General features: G+C 40.9%; 1 protein-coding gene across 4 annotated transcripts in view; it reads right to left on the bottom strand.

Annotated features, from left to right (window-relative positions):
- The window catches only part of LNP1 (leukemia NUP98 fusion partner 1), a 53,527-nt gene that overhangs the window by 21,125 nt on the left and 13,839 nt on the right, over positions 1 to 18,563 (bottom strand). For 3 of the 4 annotated variants that reach the window (XM_025375489.1, XM_025375490.1, XM_025375488.1), the window contains exon 2: positions 6,476 to 6,664. In XM_025375489.1, the coding sequence (XP_025231274.1) occupies positions 6,476 to 6,631 (156 nt within the window). In that variant the 5' untranslated portion in view covers positions 6,632 to 6,664. Of the gene's footprint in view, positions 1 to 6,475; positions 6,756 to 18,563 lie in introns of those variants that run through there. The other variant, XM_025375491.1, reaches the window with a different exon arrangement.

Below are 18,563 nucleotides of genomic sequence, written 5' to 3'. Positions count from 1 at the left end.
ACAGGAGCTCAGATGCGCCTCGTTGTACTCCGTCATGTATGGTTTAGACACAACAATTGAACAGCATTAATGTTAAAATAGAGATCACAACACTGACAGAACAAAGTCTTTGTGGCAATAAGATACCTAATTATAAACAGAACCTAAGGCCATGCTAGGCAAGGGTTAAGTCGTGCACCCCTACACTTAAAGAATAAACCATGTTCTGACTGCCACAAGGTTTTTACTTTCCTCTAGCAGCTAAACAAGCACCGGCCCTGACATATGTAGCATTAAAACAATTTGTAGCTCCATCACATGCTGACTAGCTGATTCTCTTGTTCCACCAGCCATTACTACAGTTTTGATTGGACAAGAGACTGATTTCAATAACTTTCTCCTGACAAGACTACCAACCATGGACTGGTCCTAGCCGGTTTATGGGGGCTGCACACTCACTCACCTTCCTGCCCTGAGAAGATCTTTTCAGGAATAGGGCCTAATTGTAATATATTTAAATGTTAAGTCTTCATCCCAAAGTGAGCATGGGTCATACATGCTACATGCATGTTTGTTCAAAATTCCTGTGTCCACAGAACTGTGTCAGGATCACCTTCAAGAATATTCATAGCTCCTCCTATCAGCTGTTGCATATGGATGTTTAGCCAACCTGTTCAGCATAAAGCTCCTACCCCTTACCCCTCCTCCTCTGAAGTGTCTGTCTCCAGTCTTTCTGGAGGCTATGCTTCCCAGGCTGTGGGATGGCCACCTTGCAGGCTATAAGCTTTACAGGAAATAAAGTCCCCTCTCCTTTTCTAAATGTATACACTGTATACATTTAGCGTTAAAAAAAAAACTTACTTTTTTAATAAATAAGTTAATAGGTACTAGGCACTGTCCAAAGCACTATATATATACATTACTTATTGAATATTCATAGCACCTTTATGAGGTCTGTACTATGATCACCAATCCCATTTACATGTAGGGAACTAGAGGCAAAGAGAGTTCAAGCAGCTTGCTCAGAGTTATGCTGCTAGTAAATGAAGGACACAGGAGGCCAGCTCCAGAGCACTTGCTCCTGACCACTCCTCTCCGCTGCCTTTCTAGCAAATCCTCCACCTTAGCACCTAGAAGAAGACAGAAAAGTCCACGGAACATTATGCTAAAAGCTCCCTATAGAGTTGTCACTGGTACCTGAAATTCTATCATTAGTTTCATTTCCTTGGATTAAGGAATTGCCTCCTATGAAAATTAAATTCAAATATAAGCTGAAATACAAGAAGCCACTGCCAATCATGACACTTGATAGTATGTGTCCAGGTTTGTGAGAACTCCCCTAAGAGGGCCATGCCCCACCTGCCCTGTAGAGAGATACTATAAGAATGAGAGTGTAGCCAACTGAAAGTAGATCAACGATAAAAACTAAAATTACAAATACCTTTCATCATTTTAAAGTGAGAGCATGGAGAGAGAATATACAATGGAGAAAGGTAATTTTATTTAAAAAAAAAAAAAAAAAAGACAGCCGAGTGCAGTGGCTCACACCTGTAATCTCAGCACTTTGGGAGGCCAAGGCGGGCAGATCACCTGAGGTCAGGGGTTCAAGACCAGCCAGGCTAACATGGTGAAATTTCATCTCTACTAAAAATGCAAAAATTAGCCAGGTGTGGTGGTGCATGCCTGTAGTCTTGGCTACTCAGGAGGCTGAGGTGGGACAATTGCTTGAACCCCAGAGGCAGAGGTTGTAGTGAGCCGAGATCTCACCACTGCACTCCAGCCTGGGCAATAGAATGAGACTTCATCTCAAAAAAAAAAAAAGAAAAAAAAAGAAGAAAGAAAGAAAAAATAAAAAGAAAAAAGAAGAAAAAAAAGGAGGCATCATGCTACCTGACTTCAAACTATACTATAAGGCTGCAGTAACCAAAATAGCATGGTAACAGGTAACAGGTACCAAAACAGACACATAGAGCAGTGGAACAGAATAAACAAGTCAGAAATAAGACCACAGTTATATAACCATCTGATCTTTGGCAAATCTGACAGAAACAAGCAATGGGGAAAGGATTCCCTATTTAATAAATGGTGCTGGGAAAATTGGCCAGCCATATGCAGAAAACTGAAACTGGACTCCTTCCTTATACCTTTTACAAAAATTAACTCAAGATGGATTAAAGACTTAAATGTAAATCCCAAAACCATACAACCCTAGAAGAAAACCTAGGCAGTACTATTCAGGACATAGGTGTGGGCAAATACTTCATGATGAAAACACCAACAGCAATTGCAATAAAAGCCAAAATTGACAAATGGGATCTAATTAAACTAAAGAGCTTCTGCACAGCAAAAGAAACTATCATCAGAGTGAACAGACAACCTACAGAATGGGGGAAAATGTTTGCAATCTACTCATCTAACAAAAGTCTAATATCCAGAATCTACAATGAACTTAAACAAATTTACAAGAAACAAACAAACAAACCCATCGAAAAGTGGGCAAAGGATATGAACAGACACTTCTCAAAAGAAGACACTAATGCGGCCAAACAAACATATGAAAAAAGTTCAACATCACTGATCATTAGAGAAATGCAAAATCAAAACCACAATGAGACACCATCTCACACCAGTCAGAATAGCGATTATTAAAAAGTCAAGAAACAATAGATGCTGGAGAGGCTGTGGAGAAATAGGAATGCTTTTACACTGTTGGGGGGAATGTAAATTAGTTCAATCATTGTGGAAGACAGTGTGGTGATTCCTCAAGGATCTAGAACAAGAAATACCATTTGATCCAGAGATCCCGTTACTGGGCATATACCCAAAGGATTATAAATCATGCTACTATAAAGACACATGCACACGTATGTTTACTGCAGCACTATTTACAATAGCAAAGACATGGGACCAACACAAATGCCCATCACTGATAGAGTGGATAAAGAAAATGTGGTGCATATATACCATGAAATACTATGCAACCATAAAAAGAATAAGATCATGTCCTTCGCAGGGACATAGATGAAGCTGGAAGCCATCATTCTCAGCAAACGAACACAGGAACAGAAAACCAAATACCACATGTTCTCACTCACAAGTGGGAGTCGAACAATGAGAACACATGGATCCAGGGAGGAGAACAACTCACACACTGGGGCCTATCAGAGGGTTGAGGGCCAGGGGAGGGAGAGCATTAGGATAAATACCTAACGCATGCAGGGCTTAAAACCTAGATGACAGGTTGATAGGTGCAGCAAACCACCATGGCACATGTATACCTACGTGACAAACCTGCACGTTCTGCATATGTATTCCAGAACTTTAAAGAAAAAAGAAAAAGTCTTCGGTGTACATCGGTAGAGACTTATTCTATATCCTTCAAACTATATCATGTGGGCAAGTACATATGGTGCCTTCCCTGGAGCATAGAAGAAGCACTGTGAAGGCCCATCTGGAGTTACAAAAGCCCTGGGCCAATAAACGCAGTTTCTTCTCCCAAAGATCTTTCATTTAGCACAATCTTCCCTTCCACGAGGCCCAGACTACATAGAACAATGTTAAGAGAACCATGTTAAGCTGAAGGAGATGATGACTAGAAAGCTAAACAGACTAAACCTATTAAAAATGCACTTCCACAGAATAAATACATGACAGAGAAACTGTTTTACTTCAGTTTTGTATTCATGTGATGTTGGAGAGAGAAGGCAAGTCAGTTTAATAACAAGAGAAACTTCATATTACGTTTCTTTCACTAAGGACAACAGAACAATAACGCTGGATTTCTTTATTCACTTTAATTCAGCAAACACAGGTTCTAATGAGTCTGGAGAAAAAGTAGCATTCTATAAAAAGGCCTAAGCTTTACCCTTTGTTGTACCTCATTCTTTCTGCCAAATTTGTATTTTCTACTAGACTGACAGTTCCACAAGTGTGGGGTCTGGGCCTGTCTTGTTTCACCCTGTGATACTCGGACAATGTTCAGCTCACAGTAGGTGTTCAATAAATATGTTAAATAAATTAACGTTGATCATTGTGGTTTTGTGTGAATCATGAGACTGATGAAAATGTGTTAGAAACTACATTCAAGGAGAAGTGGGGGAAAAAAAGAAACCACATTCAAAGTAGGCAAGGGCGAAAGTTCTTCTCCTCCTATGCATATAATACTGAATGTAATATTGATGGTTATAGAGTATTAAAAGGTTGAGAGAGGGAAGGGCCTTAGAGCAGTCGGGAGAGAAGAAAAAAAGTAAGGATAAGAGTAAGCTTTTCTCTTTAAGGTATTTTCATTAGCTCAAAGCAGACGAAAAATTGAAAACCAAACTGTTCCTTAAAATAAGAATACATATATATAGATATTTTTTTAGACAAGGTCTCATTCTGTTACCCATGTTGGAAAGCAGTGGCACGACCACCATTCACTGCAGCCTCGACCTCTTGGGCTCAAGTGATCTTCCCACCTCAGCCTTCCAAGTAGCTGGGACTATGGGAGCACCACCACACCCTGCTATATATATATATATATATATATTTTTTTTTTTTTTTTTTTTTTGGAGAGACGGAGTCTCACTATGTTGCCCAGGCTGGTCTCAAACTCCTTAGTTCAAGTGATCCTCCCGCCTTGGCACCCCAGAGTGCTGGGATTCTAGGTGTGAACCACGGCACCGCGCCAAAAGTAAGAATATTTGATTACATTTTAGAGATAGAAAGAGTTAAGTATTCAAGTATAGATTCACTTATACATATACAGCATTACGTACATAAAGAATGAAGTATTAGACTCCCCAACTACTTTCCAGGACTCTGCCCACTGACCTCTGGTTCCTCTGATTTGTGCTCTGTGCTTACTGTTTCTCCATTCTATTCAGTCATATTTTTAACTTTTTTAATCCAGCAATTTTTATTCTGCATGTTAGTCTAATAATTATGGAATTCATTGCTGACTCAGAGAATCTAAACAGATTAATTCAGGCAAATGCCCGAAGCAGGGATGAGCAGATAAAGATGTCATAAGGACACAGTTTACAAATGTTATACATAATAGATGCCGTGATTCCATAGACTAAGGCAAACAACATTGCAACCTAAAAGTGAATTATGTAAATGGGGTAACTATCTCCGTTTTAAAAGCCCTATAGACGCTAAAGTTTATTAAAGGAATTAGTAAATCATATTTCTTTCTTTGTTTTCATATTTCCTGTGGCTCCAAGGGGCCGTTGTAATAAATATTAAATTATGGTTTTTGTTTTTGTTTATCCCTGTTCTCACATCTGGAAACTGGAAACTAATCATACTCCTGGTTCACACAGCCTGGATGCTTCGCTTATTGTGGAACATAGATTAAAATGAGAGGCAATAAGTAGGTGTTTATTTTATAACAGAACATGGAAGGTCAGAGGTAGAAGGGTTCTTAGCAATCATTCAGTCCAACACCCCCGTCTTTTTCACTTTAGCAACCTGAAGCTGAAAGAAGGGTTGAAGATTGCCCTTTGTCCCTGAGTATGCATTTGGCAAGGGATCTATTTTGAAATATTTGTGTCTCAAAGAATTCTCATTCCTCAAACTTGCTGATCACCAGGAGTAACAGAGGTTGCCTTATACACTTTCATATGTCTTATAGACATTATGTGTCTGGGAAGCCTGAAGTTAAAAATAAAATAATATTACCCCAAACAAAACTTACTTGGTTCTGGGGTTGGCAACAGCAGGGGATTGGGAAACTATCCTCTGGTAGCTGACATTTCATGTGACTTACAAAAAAGAAAAGCTGTATTATTGCTGTGTAACTGTGAAGCGGAGGACACACATGTCTACTGTGGAGCCTCCTAGCATCACAGGAGAGCAGAGAGAATAGCCACCCGTACCTGCCACTGAGTCCACAGCTGACCAAGCCCAACCATTCCCCTCTTGGGAGCTTTTCTGCATCTTGTTCCCCAGATACCAGGTGCTCTGCCTAGCCATAACAAAACAGTGCCGAGGGCAGGAGAATTTTAGCTCCCTCTCCCATCTAGAGACCAAATGGCCTCCCAGAAAGAAAAACAAGAATGTCAAATGTCTCAAAGGTAGTGACTTGTTATGTGGGATCCCCAGTTCCTTAGAAGGTCTACCAAAGAGTGGAACAATTTTCAGTATTTCAGATGGAAATCACACATTGAGCCACAAGGCTACACAGACTAAGTATAGCATCAAGTTTCTTTCCTTTGGCTTAAGTTCTGTCACTCGGTGGGATTATCTCAGGCTTATCAGGAGCTCTGGAGAGTGGTTAAAGATCTCTCAGAAAACTGAAAATGAAGAAATCATTACCTATTAGATGAAAATCAGGTCCCTTGAAAGACAAGATGGAATAATAAGAGAGATTTCTGTGGGTATGAGAAAGACTTGGAAGTACTGGTTTTAAACCAAAGAAAACTTTAAATCCAAAGACTCCTCAAAAAATTATTTAAGAGAAACCCCCTCCCCTATTCCAGCTCTCCCCTCCGGTTCCATGACAATCACTCACTGGGCAGGGCAGGGAGGTCTTCCTGTGACTGGTGGCTTGTGGTCGGTGGCGTTCCCGGAGTCCTCTCTGATCCTCCTCTCTCCAGCTGTGGCCCCAGAAGCTGCTCATCCATTTGGCAAAAGACACATCATCATCATCATCATCTTTGTGCTCCATGTAAAGGTGATGCCAAATATTGAAGGCCTGCCCCTAAATCCGACAGAGGGAAATATCACCCAACAGGGCTGACAATGACACCCAGATCTCCCCCAAAAGACAAAATGAAACTGGTCTTTTTAAAATGGTCTCCGATACTGGCATCCTTAAAGGAGAAAGATTTACTAAACAACCACTTCATCATCAGGCAGCCTTGGGCAATGTCTATTTATAAATTGTGCAGCCCACATTCCCCTCCCCTTGTCTTTTTAAATTGAGAGGCTTTCTAATCCTTCCATTGCTGGGGCTTGTGCCTCACAGCCTAAGGGTGGGAAGCAGAGTCCACTGCCTGGTTTTCCCTGTGCTTTGCTGCCAATGACATGTGATGGCATCTCCAGCTGTCAATGATGATGGAGCATGACCCTCACAATATGCCCGTCAGCTCCAGGCAAGCTCTGAAATGGGGCCACATACAAGGAACACACTGACCACAGCTTGCCAGGTAGCCAGCTGTTGCCATGTCATATCTAGAGCTAGATACTCTCCTAATAAAATGATATTGATATAAAATCTAGCTCCTGGATCAAAACGAGTAGTTTTTAAAATTGATGTACAGGCCGGGCGCAGTGGCTCAAGCCTGTAATCCCAGCACTTTGAGAGGCCGAGACAGGCGGATCAGGAGGTCAGGATCGAGACCATCCTGGCTAAAACGGTGAAACCCCGTCTCTACTAAAAAATACAAAAAACTAGCCGGGCGAGGTGGCGGGTTCCTGTAGTCCCAGCTACACGAGAGGCTGAGGCAGGAGAATGGCGTGAACCCGGGAGGCGGAGCTTGCAGTGAGCTGAGATCCGGCCACTGCACTCCAGCCTGGGCGACTGAGCAAGACTCTGTCTCAAAAAAAAAAAAAAAAAAAAAATTGATGTACAAATGTAAATAATATACAAGTACATGTAAAATGTACAAATCATAAGTGCACAGCTTGATGGATTTTTATATACGTATACCCCTGTGTTACCACCACCATGCAGGTAAAGACATAGAATACTGCCAGCACCCCAACTGGCTCCATGTATCCCCCTTCCAATCCATACTCCCTTCAAAAGTTTACCATTAATGATCTGTGTCACCATAGATTAATTTGCTTGTTTTTGAACTTACTTTCAATGCATTATACAGTATGCATTATCCTATGTTATTCAACATTATGTCAGTGAGATATATCCATGTTTTTGCAGTAATAGTAGTTGATGCTGTGTGTAGTATTGCATTGCATCAACATGCCACAATTTTTAAAAATTCAGTCTACCAGTGATAGTCATTTTAGGCTGTCATTTAGATTTTTTCTGGTTGGGGCTTTTGTAAATAAAGTTTATATAAATTTTACAGTCCCTGTCTTTTAGTGGGCATTTTTTCAAGGTAAAGAGAATATTACGTTTATGGAACTCCTACTTTGCATCAAGTATGGAGCCACCAAGTATTCCATATCTGCTCATTTTCTTTTCTTTTTTTTTTTTTGAGATGGAGTCTTGTCCTGTCACCCAGGCTGCAGTGCAATGGCACGATCTTGGCTCACTGCAACCCCCGCCTCCCGGGCTCAAACAATTCTCCTGCCTCAGCCTCCCGAGTAGCTGGGATTTTGGGCACCCACCACTGCGTCCAGCTAATTTTTGTATTTTAAGTAGAGACGGGGTTTCACCATGTTGGCCAGGCTTGTCTCAAGCTCCCAACGTCGTGATCTGCCTGTCTCGGCCTCCCAAAGTGCTGGGATTACATGCATGAGCCACCATGCCAGACCCTGTATATGCTAATTTTCTTTTTTTTTTTTTTTTTTTTTTTGAGACGGAGTCTCGCTCTGTCACCCAGGCTGGAGTGCAGTGGCCGGATCTCAGCTCACTGCAAGCTCTGCCTCCCGGGTTTATGCCATTCTCCTGCCTCAGCCTCCCGAGTAGCTGGGACTACAGGCGCCTGCCACCTCACCCGGCTAAGTTTTTTTGTATTTTTAGTAGAGACGGGGTTTCACTGTGTTAGCCAGGATAGTCTCGATCTCCTGACCTCGTGATCCGCCCGTCTCGGCCTCCCAAAGTGCTGGGATTACAGGCTTGAGCCACCGCGCCCGGCCTAATTTTCTTATAACAACCCTGTGACTGGGAGATTTGTATGACATTTTATTGATAAGGAAGTTGAGATGCAAATAGATCACCCCTTGCCAAAGTGAAATTAATACTAAGTGGCAAAACCAAGTTTGAAGTGGGGAATAGAAAAACAAAGTCCAGGCTCTTTCCACCATCCTGCCAGTATTTCAAGAGAACTTGGAGAAGTCTTGCATTTTCAATCAGGAATTCTTGGCCATTTGCCATATGAAAATCCTTCCTTGAGCTGCAAAAAGATAAGCTTGGTAACTATGACCAATGTTTGTAGAGCATGGTATCACAACTTTTATGTTACTAAGGAAAAGTAGCCAAAGCTTAACATATCTTGTAACATTTTTATTTTTTGCAAATGGCCAAGACTTCCTGTGTTATCACAACTCATTGCTGGAGGAATTAAGCACATCCTGTGGGACTGCACTGGAACAGGACTTTTTGGAAGAGTGTGCCTAATTTCCTCCAGACTGCACCCCATATGCCTTTTCTATTTTCTTTCTCAGTTTTACTTTGTATCCTTTCAACATAATAAATCTTATCCATGAGCACGACTATATATGCTGAGTTCTAGCAAATCCCCAAACTGGGGATGACAGCTACTATCACAAGTGGGATTTGCTAAAAAAAAAAAAAAAAACAACCCAAATCACTGAAACATGGCTAAAGCAGGGTTTGGGAAAAGGGAGGATGAAGAGGACACGATGGTGAACCTTCAATGCCCAGTGGCTACCTAGCCATCTGTAGAATGAATCAGCTGTTGAGATGATGTCTGTTGTGAGAGGTAAAAGTTACCTACAGAATTCAAAATAACGGACTCAACCCCAGGACAATTGGTTCATTAGATTCCCTGGATACTTTTGGCCATGGGTAGCTAAAATGAAGGGATTAAAAAGTGCAGGCTAGGCCGGGCGCGGTGGCTCAAGCCTGTAATCCCAGCACTTTGGGAGGCCGAGGCGGGTGGATCACGAGGTCAGGAGATCGAGACTATCCTGGCTAACATGGTGAAACCCCGTCTCTACTAAAAATACAAAAAACTAGCCGGGCGCGGTAGCGGGCGCCTGTAGTCCCAGCTACTTGGGAGGCTGAGGCGGGAGAATGGCGTGAACCCGGGGGGCGGAGCTTGCAGTGAGCCGAGATCGCGCCACTGCACTCCAGCCTGGGAGCACAGCGAGACTCCGTCTCAAAAAAAAAAAAAAAAAAAAGTGCAGCCTGGCTGATGCCTTTGGGTTTTGTTCTCTCCTCTAGACGAGAAGAGAAAGGGTCCAAACATTCCCAAAACACATTTTGCATGGGCCACAAATGTTAAAAGTTTGCATTGCTTTCTCTTCCAAGTGGGAAGGAAGAGAAAGCAATGCAAACTTCTACCATTTTTGTTAAGTCAGTTCCAAGAGCTAGAACAAGGCTTTAGATAAACCAGCAAGAAAGGGGAGTGGCGGAAATAAAACCCCATCGCCTGGTACAGCAGCCCTTTACATTCCAACTAGAAATCTCTCAGCAGGTATAATGTAAGTCATATACGCTGAATTTACCACTTTACTACTAGGAGTTTGAGAAAACCTGCAATGAAAAAAAAAAGAGATTTTAAAAAATGGCTTCTATTCTGTGGCTATTGTACCTGAATGAATATGACAAAAACTGATGTAAAATATTATATGCTTATAATTTTGTAAATGCTTGAGGGATTGCCCCAGTTAGGGAAAGCGACTCCGTAAGAAATATTAGGAGAATATGCACCTCTTGATTTTTGTTGCTAGTAGATACATTACAATGTAAACTCTGAGTATTTAAATACTGAAATCTCCATAACTGATTATTTTGCTATAATTTTTGCCTGTTGGAGCCTATGGAAAAAGGTAGACAACATAGAAGGATAGCTCATCTCCACTGGAAAAAACACCTTTTGAGTTTTAAAAAGCGGTTTTTAGTTTGCTAATAAGTTCTTATAAAATCGGGTGTCTGTCTGACTCTCAGAGGCTAATGATTTTCCAGCCTAATGTGCTTATTTTGGAGTGGGTCGATTGGACTCTAAACCTGACAATATAAAAAAGGCTTAGAAAACATTTCTTGTCAATTGCACTTGGAACACAGTTGTTTGGCCCTGTATCTTCTTGGCTTTGCTGCTGCTAAAGAAGAAAAGTTGCTAGCTAGTTTGGAATCCTGAATTCACAGATCTTAACTGCCTGGAGCTTATGCTAAGCTGAAACTTGATACTGTCTGTGAGGGACTGTTCCAATCTCTGAAGACAGGCATAGGCTCAAGGAACAGAACTCAGTCTCTGGAACTATTGCAGGTTTGTTTACAACACTCCTCTGTGGGGCCATAAACTATGCTATCACATGGCTCACTTGCAGATGCCTACGGGAAAGCGCTTGTTCTTTGATAGGACCATTTGAAACCGAACTAGTTGCACCAGAAATGATTGATCCCAAGAACCCTGTCAAAAGCTGCAAGCTTGGGGAGAGCACATCGCAGAGAGTGGGACCCCTCCATCCACTCCTGACAGATAGGGCTCTTGACCCCTTCTGGGGATAGCTTACTGCTATTAATTTGTGTTTAGCTTGCCAGAGTATTTTGAAATTTGCAATGATGGATTGATAGTCTGACTCTTCTTTGCTCACCTCTCTTCTTAGTTAAGCAGTTTGATTGCTAAATGCAGCTGCTCCTAGACAGAAATTGATATTTTCTAGGCTGCCTCCTGAATAAATAATCAGGACAAAAGGGATAGGTAATGTAAACACAGTCTGAAAATTTTTGAAAATTCAGGATTTTGTCCTAGCCCATTCTGAAACATGATGTTGTTTTCCTGGTTGTTACATGAAACAGTGATTTTCTATGTAAATCATTTTGTCCTTCTAACACCCAACCCTTCCTACCCTTCCTCATAAAAGGTCTAGATAAGAATAAACAATGGCTGGGGAAGTTATGATTTCTGAATGAATCACACTGTTGTGTAATAGCAAAGAAGGAAAAAACCTGGCACCTGGAGCAGGAGAAAGAGGGCATTAACGATTTGTTTTTTGGAACTGCTCCTGAACACCAGTGCTGCCTTTGCAGGATGCTGTGAGGGCTTGAATTCAAACTGACTGCTGAGCCTATGATCACACCCAACAGTACTGACTATGAGAGAGCAGCAACTGGCCCCAGCTCCTCTAGCTTCCAAGAACACCTCCAGATATTGTCCACACTTATGAGCAAAACTGACAGAAACAAACAGCCTTCAGGCAGTCCTTCTAAAACAAAGAACTTAGCTGAATTATTTAGACTGGACAGGGAAACTGTGGGCCGAAGTCCCCACGGTGGGAAGCCATACTGGGGGCTCTGCTAACCTGTGCTACCCGACTAACGCATGTTTTCACTGGGGTACTGAACTTGAATTCTTTGTTTCTGAGAATGCTCCCTGGGACTGTACTTCCTGCGTATATATCTTGACTATCATGGCCTGCCTCAGCCCACGAAGGCATGCAGGTCAGCTTCAATTTACTACCCAGAGATGTGCTGTGCTTGAATTGATGCCTCGGGCTAGGTTAAAAAAGGTTAATACAAAAACTTAAGGAGAAAGCCACCTGGCTTCCTAAGATTAACCTTCATAGCTAATGGGATTTGTTTTAATTGGCTAAATCCAAGACCTCCGGATTTCAAGTAAAGTCAATATTCAGGTTAGTTTCATACTGTGTCGTGGGACACTACTGATAATAATTTTGCTATAAAATGCCTTGACCAAGGAGATCAGCTACACAGAAAATGGTTAACATAGCAGGCCTGAAACTGCTGATCCTTAGAAGGACCAGCTTGCAAGATTAGCCCTTAGCTGGCTTCTGGGAACTTGGCTGGTAAACAGTTCTTGCAGTAACATAACATTTTCCTTAAATTATAAGAGTGGTCTAAACTATTTGCCCGACCAATGTGGTTTATGCTGAACAACTGACTTTCTTCTGCAAATCTGGAGTTTGTGTATGTGGTAGGCAGTGTGCCTACCTGACCAACACCCAGGAAATATCTGGGGTACCGAGTCTCTATTGAGCCTCCATAGTAAACACTTGCCTTGCACATGTGCCACAACTCGTTGCTGGAGGAATTAGGTGTGCACTTTGTAACTCCACTGGGAGAGGACTCTTGGAAGCTTCAGCCAGATTTCCTCCAGACTTTCCCTATGCAACTTTTCTCTTTACTTGTTTCGCTTTGTATCCTTGCACTATAATAAATCTTAGCCATAAGTACAACTATATGCTGAGCTTTGTCAGTCCTTTTCAGCAAGTCAAGAACCTAAGAGTGGTCCTGGGGAACCTCCTAATACTGGAATGAAAGAGAACTCTTCAAATCTTTTACCAAAAATTATCCCAAAACAACAAGATGTAAATATACCCCAGAAAGAAAAAAAGATTTGAACTACATTATAGAAAACGAGACTTCCAACTCTATTTTTTTCCCTAGTTAAGCCTATTTCTTCTTTAAAAATATGAGGAAAAGATAGCTCCCTACTCTGCCTATGCTAAGGTTCTTAAAAACAAACATGGGGCAGCAAAAAAGCAACAGCAGAAAGTGTCAAGTCTTTCAGCACTGGGAGAGATGCTCTTCTGGGCTTTCTTGGGAGCCCTGGCCTGAGGGGAGGCTCCAGCCCACCCTTGAAGCCCAGACACCTGCTTCCCTAGCAAGGGCCCTGGGCACCTGCCTTGAGGAGATGCTGCTGGGGACACCAAAGGATACCAAAGGGAGCTGCCCTTTTGACCCTGCACCTTTTTGAGCCTGCAGGATGTATGCAAAAGCTGCCGACAGTTGCAGCTTCAGAGCTGAGAGTTTGAGTAGGCATTTTCTTATCATGCTGAATGTGAAAAAAATACCTTCTCTTAGAGAATAGGAAGTTTGTGGTGTGTGTATTCTCATAAAGTGACCAGACATCGTGGGTGCCCAGGTAATCAGTGAAAATGATCCTTGGGCTGTCAAGTGGCTTCTCAGTGCCCTCTCTCTTAGGAGACTATACAATGATGAGAAAACAATTTTCCCTTTATTTATTTTATTTATTAATTTATTTATTTTTATAGAGATGAGGTTTCACTATGTTGCCCAGGCTGGTCTCGAACTCCTGGGCTCAAGCAATCCTCCAACCTTGGCCTCCCAAAGTGTTGAGATTATAGGAGTGAACCACCACGCCCACCCGATTTTCCTTTTATTTATTTCATTTTCCCAGTGCCATGCCTCTGTGGCAGCAGTAACTTTTTTTTTTTATTTCATTTTTTTTTTTTCCTTAACAGTTAAGGGAAAGCATCATTGTTCATACTGATTTCAAGCTTGACTGAACTGGTCTCATTCTAGAAAGGAAATGCTATGTCCAGAAGAGCTAAACTGCTACATCTTCTTTTTTTTTTTTAATGGTCAAAATACATCAATGGTTTTGAGTCAGTTTTTACTTCCCAGAAAGCAGTGCTTAAATACTTGAAACTGTGTGCTATCTTCTATTCAATGACCCGATTGCCAGAATCCTGTTTAGTGGCAATGTGTCATAGTATAATCATCCATTTCCATGTATGTTATCAAGTTACACCGTGAAGTTTGCCACTCTTTTGAGGTGGTCATCAAAGACACACCTTTTTTAACCAAGTGTCCTGAAGCATGTCTCTAAGGGTATATCACCATTATTTTTTATTCTAAAAAGCCATGAAGCATGTATTATAAGAACTGTTTTTAGACTATACCACTAGTGGTGTTTAAAAAAAAAAAAAAAGGAGACAAAGAAAAGTATGTTTTCAGAGATTTGCCTACAAAATATTGGTTATATAAATATCCAGTTACCTTGGCATTAAGCATCATTAAATTCTTCAGGATTTTGGTTAATGGTGGGCTTCATAATAGTTGTTAGACATTGGAAGAGGTTTTGAAGAGCCAATAAATCATCTCTTCCACAAGAAACCTTCAAACACCGCCCTTATTCTCATCTGCCAAAGATGAAATCTGTGCAGCTTTGCCTCCAGAAATGTTATTAGTTGGTTGACCTCTCAAGGTCTCTTCAATCCCTAGGCACCAATTATCCTAAAACAGATGAGCTACTACTGTTAAAATTTACTACTATGTAAAAAACTTTTTGGGAGGCCAAGGCGGGCGGATCATGAGGTCAGGAGATCGAGACCATCCTGGCTAACATGGTGAAACCCCGTCTCTACTAAAAATACAAAAAAATTAGCCGGGCATGGTGGCGGGCACCTGTAGTCCCAGCTACCTGGGAGGCTGAGGCAGGAGAATGGCATGAACCCGGGAGGCAGAGCTTGCAGTGAGCCGAGATCGCGTCACCGCAATCCAGCCTGGGTGACAGAGCAAGACTCTGTCTCAAAAAAAAAAACCACTTTATCAATCCAGTTCATCAGTGTGCTATACTTCAGAAAAGGCTTCCTTTGTTATTAACTGCAATGTCACAGAATCTAAAGGTAATATCTCAGCACTTCTGTTGAGTCTACAAGCCTCTCCATAAGAAGTGATCTAAACAAGAACTGGGGGAATTCAGAGTCCTGGGTACCTCATATTTGAGAGGGACAAAATGTTGCAATTTAGAATAAAGAAGAGGATCATCATACACATAAAGAAAACTGACAAAAGACAACATTTAGGAAAATAAATTGCAAAAACTAGAGTTTGAGTCAAAAAATAATGTGAAGTTTTCAGACTATTAAAACAAAAAAAATGAAGCTCCATAACAATATTTTCTGAGGATGAAATGTCATATGTTATTAGTAGGAATAAGGTCTTTATGGAAAGGTATATGGCAACATGCATTTAAAAGCTTTAAATGCAGTGAGCCGAGATCGCGCCACTGCACTCCAGCCTGGGCGACACAGCGAGACTCCGTCTCAAAAAAAAAAAAAAAAAAAAGCTTTAAAAAAAATTTGCATCCTTTGACCCAGAAATTTCTCTATTTTTTACAAGTAGATACTAAACATACAAGGATGTTTGTTCATATAACATTATTTAAAATGGCAAAAACTTGTAAGATGTGGCAACATCTTAAAAGTACAACAACTGGAGATCAGGCTAATACATTATATTTTTACAATAGAATTCTATACAATCATCAAAAATCATAGGATTTAATGACACAGGAAACTTCTCAAAATAAAATAGGTGACAAAATAAAATACAATACAGGGTGATAATTAATTTTATGTGTCAGCTTGCTGGTCTATGGTGCCCAGATATTTGCTCAAACATTAATTCTGGATGTTTCTGTGAGGATGTTTTTGATGAGATTTATATTTAAATAGGTGGAATTTGAGTAAAGCATTTCCCAATTAGTTGAAGGCCTGACTAGAATACAGATTAACTGCCCCAGCAAGATAATCAAGAAATAGACCCACATGTATTTCTAGCTGAATTTTGGAAAGAGTACAAAAGCAATTTAATGGAGGAAGGATAGCCTTTTCAACAAATGGTGTTGGAGCAATTGAACATCCACAGTTTAAAAAATGCTTCAGCCTGGTGCAGTGGTTCATGCCTGTAATCTCAGCACTTTGGGAGGCCAAGGCAAGAGGATCACTTGAGCTCAGAGACTGAGGTTCCAGTGAGCCATGATTATGCCACTGCACTCCAGCCTGGGCAACAGAGCAAGATTCTACCTCAAAAAATAAAAAAAGAATATTACACACAAATGAACTCAAAATGGATCACAGACTTAAATACAAATTGTAAAGACTTTTAGGAAAAAAAAGCATAGGAGAAAATCTTTGGGATCAAGAGCTAGGCAAGAGCTCTTACACTTGACACCAAAAGCATAATCTATAAAAGGAAAAATTGATAAATTATACATCACCAAATTAAAAACTTTTGCTCGGCCGGGCGCGGTGGCTCAAGCCTGTAATCCCAGCACTTTGGGAGGCCGAGACGGGCGGATCACGAGGTCAGGAGATCGAGACCATCCTGGCTAACTCGGTGAAACCCCGTCTCTACTAAAAAAAATACAAAAAACTAGCCGGGCGAGGTGGCGGGCGCCTGTAGTCCCAGCTACTCGGGAGGCTGAGGCAGGAGAATGGCATAAACCCGGGAGGCGGAGCTTGCAGTGAGCTGAGATCCGGCCACTGCACTCCAGCCTGGGACACAGAGCGAGACTCCGCCTCAAAAAACAAAAAAAACAAAAAAAACAAAACAAACAAACAAACAAAAAAAAACCAAAAAACTTTTGCTCTATGAAAGCTCCTGTTAAGAGGATGAAAAAGTAAGATAAAGACTGGGAGAAAATGTTTACAAGCCATGTATCTGATATACGACTAGTAACTAGAATATATATATTTTTTAAATTTCAAAATTAAACATTAAAAGAACAAACAATCCAATTAGAAAACAAAGGCCAAGCATGGTGGCTCACACCTGTAATCCCAGCACTTTGGGAGGCCAAGATAAGAGGATCGCTTGAGCCCAGGAGTTTGAGACAAGCCTAGTCAACACAGGGACATGCTGTCTTTATAAATTTTTTTTTTTTTAAAACTAGCCAGGCATGGTGGCATGCATCTGTAGTCCCAGCTACTCAGGAGGCTGAGGTGGGAGGATGGCTTGAGCTCAGGAGGTTGAGGCTACAGTGAACTGTGATCATGCCACTTTATTCCAGCCTGAGTGACAGTAAAGATCCCATCTCAATAAGAAGGAAGGAAGGGAGGGAAGAAGGGAGGAAGGAAGGAAGGAAGGAGAGAAGAAGGAAAGGAGGGAAGGAGGAAAGGAGGGAAGCAGGGAGGCAGGAAGGCAGGCAGGCAGTCAGGTAAAGAAAAGAAAACAAGAAAACAAGCCAATGACATCAAAGACATTTCACCGAGAAGGATATACAAATGGTGTCTATGGCCATAACACCTTGAATGTACCCAATGTCATCTGATTTCAGAAGATATACAAATGGCAAATAAGTCCATGAAAAGATGTTCAACATCATTAGCCATTAGATAAAGACAAACTAAAATCACAATGCAGTATTACTACATACCTATCAGAATGTGTAAAATTTAAAAAGAGTATTAACACCAAATGTTGAAGAGGAAGCAGAGAAGCTAGATCATTCATACATTGCTGATGAGAATAAAAAATGGTACAGCCACTTTGAAAAATAGTTTGCCTATCTCTTCTAAAACTAAAAATACATCTACCATGTGACCCAGTGATTGTACTCTTGGGCAATTATCCTAGAGAAATTAAAACCTACCTTCATGCAAGATCCTGCACATGAATGTATAGGCTTAACACACACAACTTGACATATTCAAGAGAACTATGTTGAGTAAAAAAGTTCAATCTCAAAAGGAATTTTATAATTGTATAAATAAAAATATAATCCTATATAAATACAAATAATTTTTATATAGCATTCTTCAAATAACACAATCATAGATGAAGAACAGATTAGTGGTTCCCATGGGTTAGAGATTGGGGAAGTGGCTATCAGAGTTTAGTTTGAGGAAGCTTTCTGATGATAGACCAGTTCTGTACTTTGATTGTGACAATTACACAAAGCTATGGATGTGATAAAATTGCACAGAACTACATACACACACACACACACACAAATGAGTGTGTGCATAGCTAGTGAAATTTGAGTAAGTTATATGGATTACACCAATGTCAATTTCCTGGTTTTGACATTATACTACAGTTATACAAGATGTCAACATTAGAAGAGTAGGTGGAGGATGCATGCGACTTCCGTGTATATTTATTTGCAACTTCTTGTCATTATTTCATAATAAAAAGTAAAAAAGAAAAATGACATATCAAGAAAAAGAAACTTCTCTAAATGGGTAGCTACAGGATCAAAATGCTGTGGAGTTAGAGGTACTCTGGGAAAAAA

The sequence above is a fragment of the Theropithecus gelada genome, chromosome 2 (genome assembly GCF_003255815.1).
Source record: "Theropithecus gelada isolate Dixy chromosome 2, Tgel_1.0, whole genome shotgun sequence".
In the NCBI taxonomy this organism is placed as follows: Eukaryota; Metazoa; Chordata; class Mammalia; order Primates; family Cercopithecidae; genus Theropithecus; species Theropithecus gelada.
The sequence above is the reverse complement of the archived record's forward strand: the minus strand, read 5'-3'. Positions and strand labels throughout refer to the sequence as shown.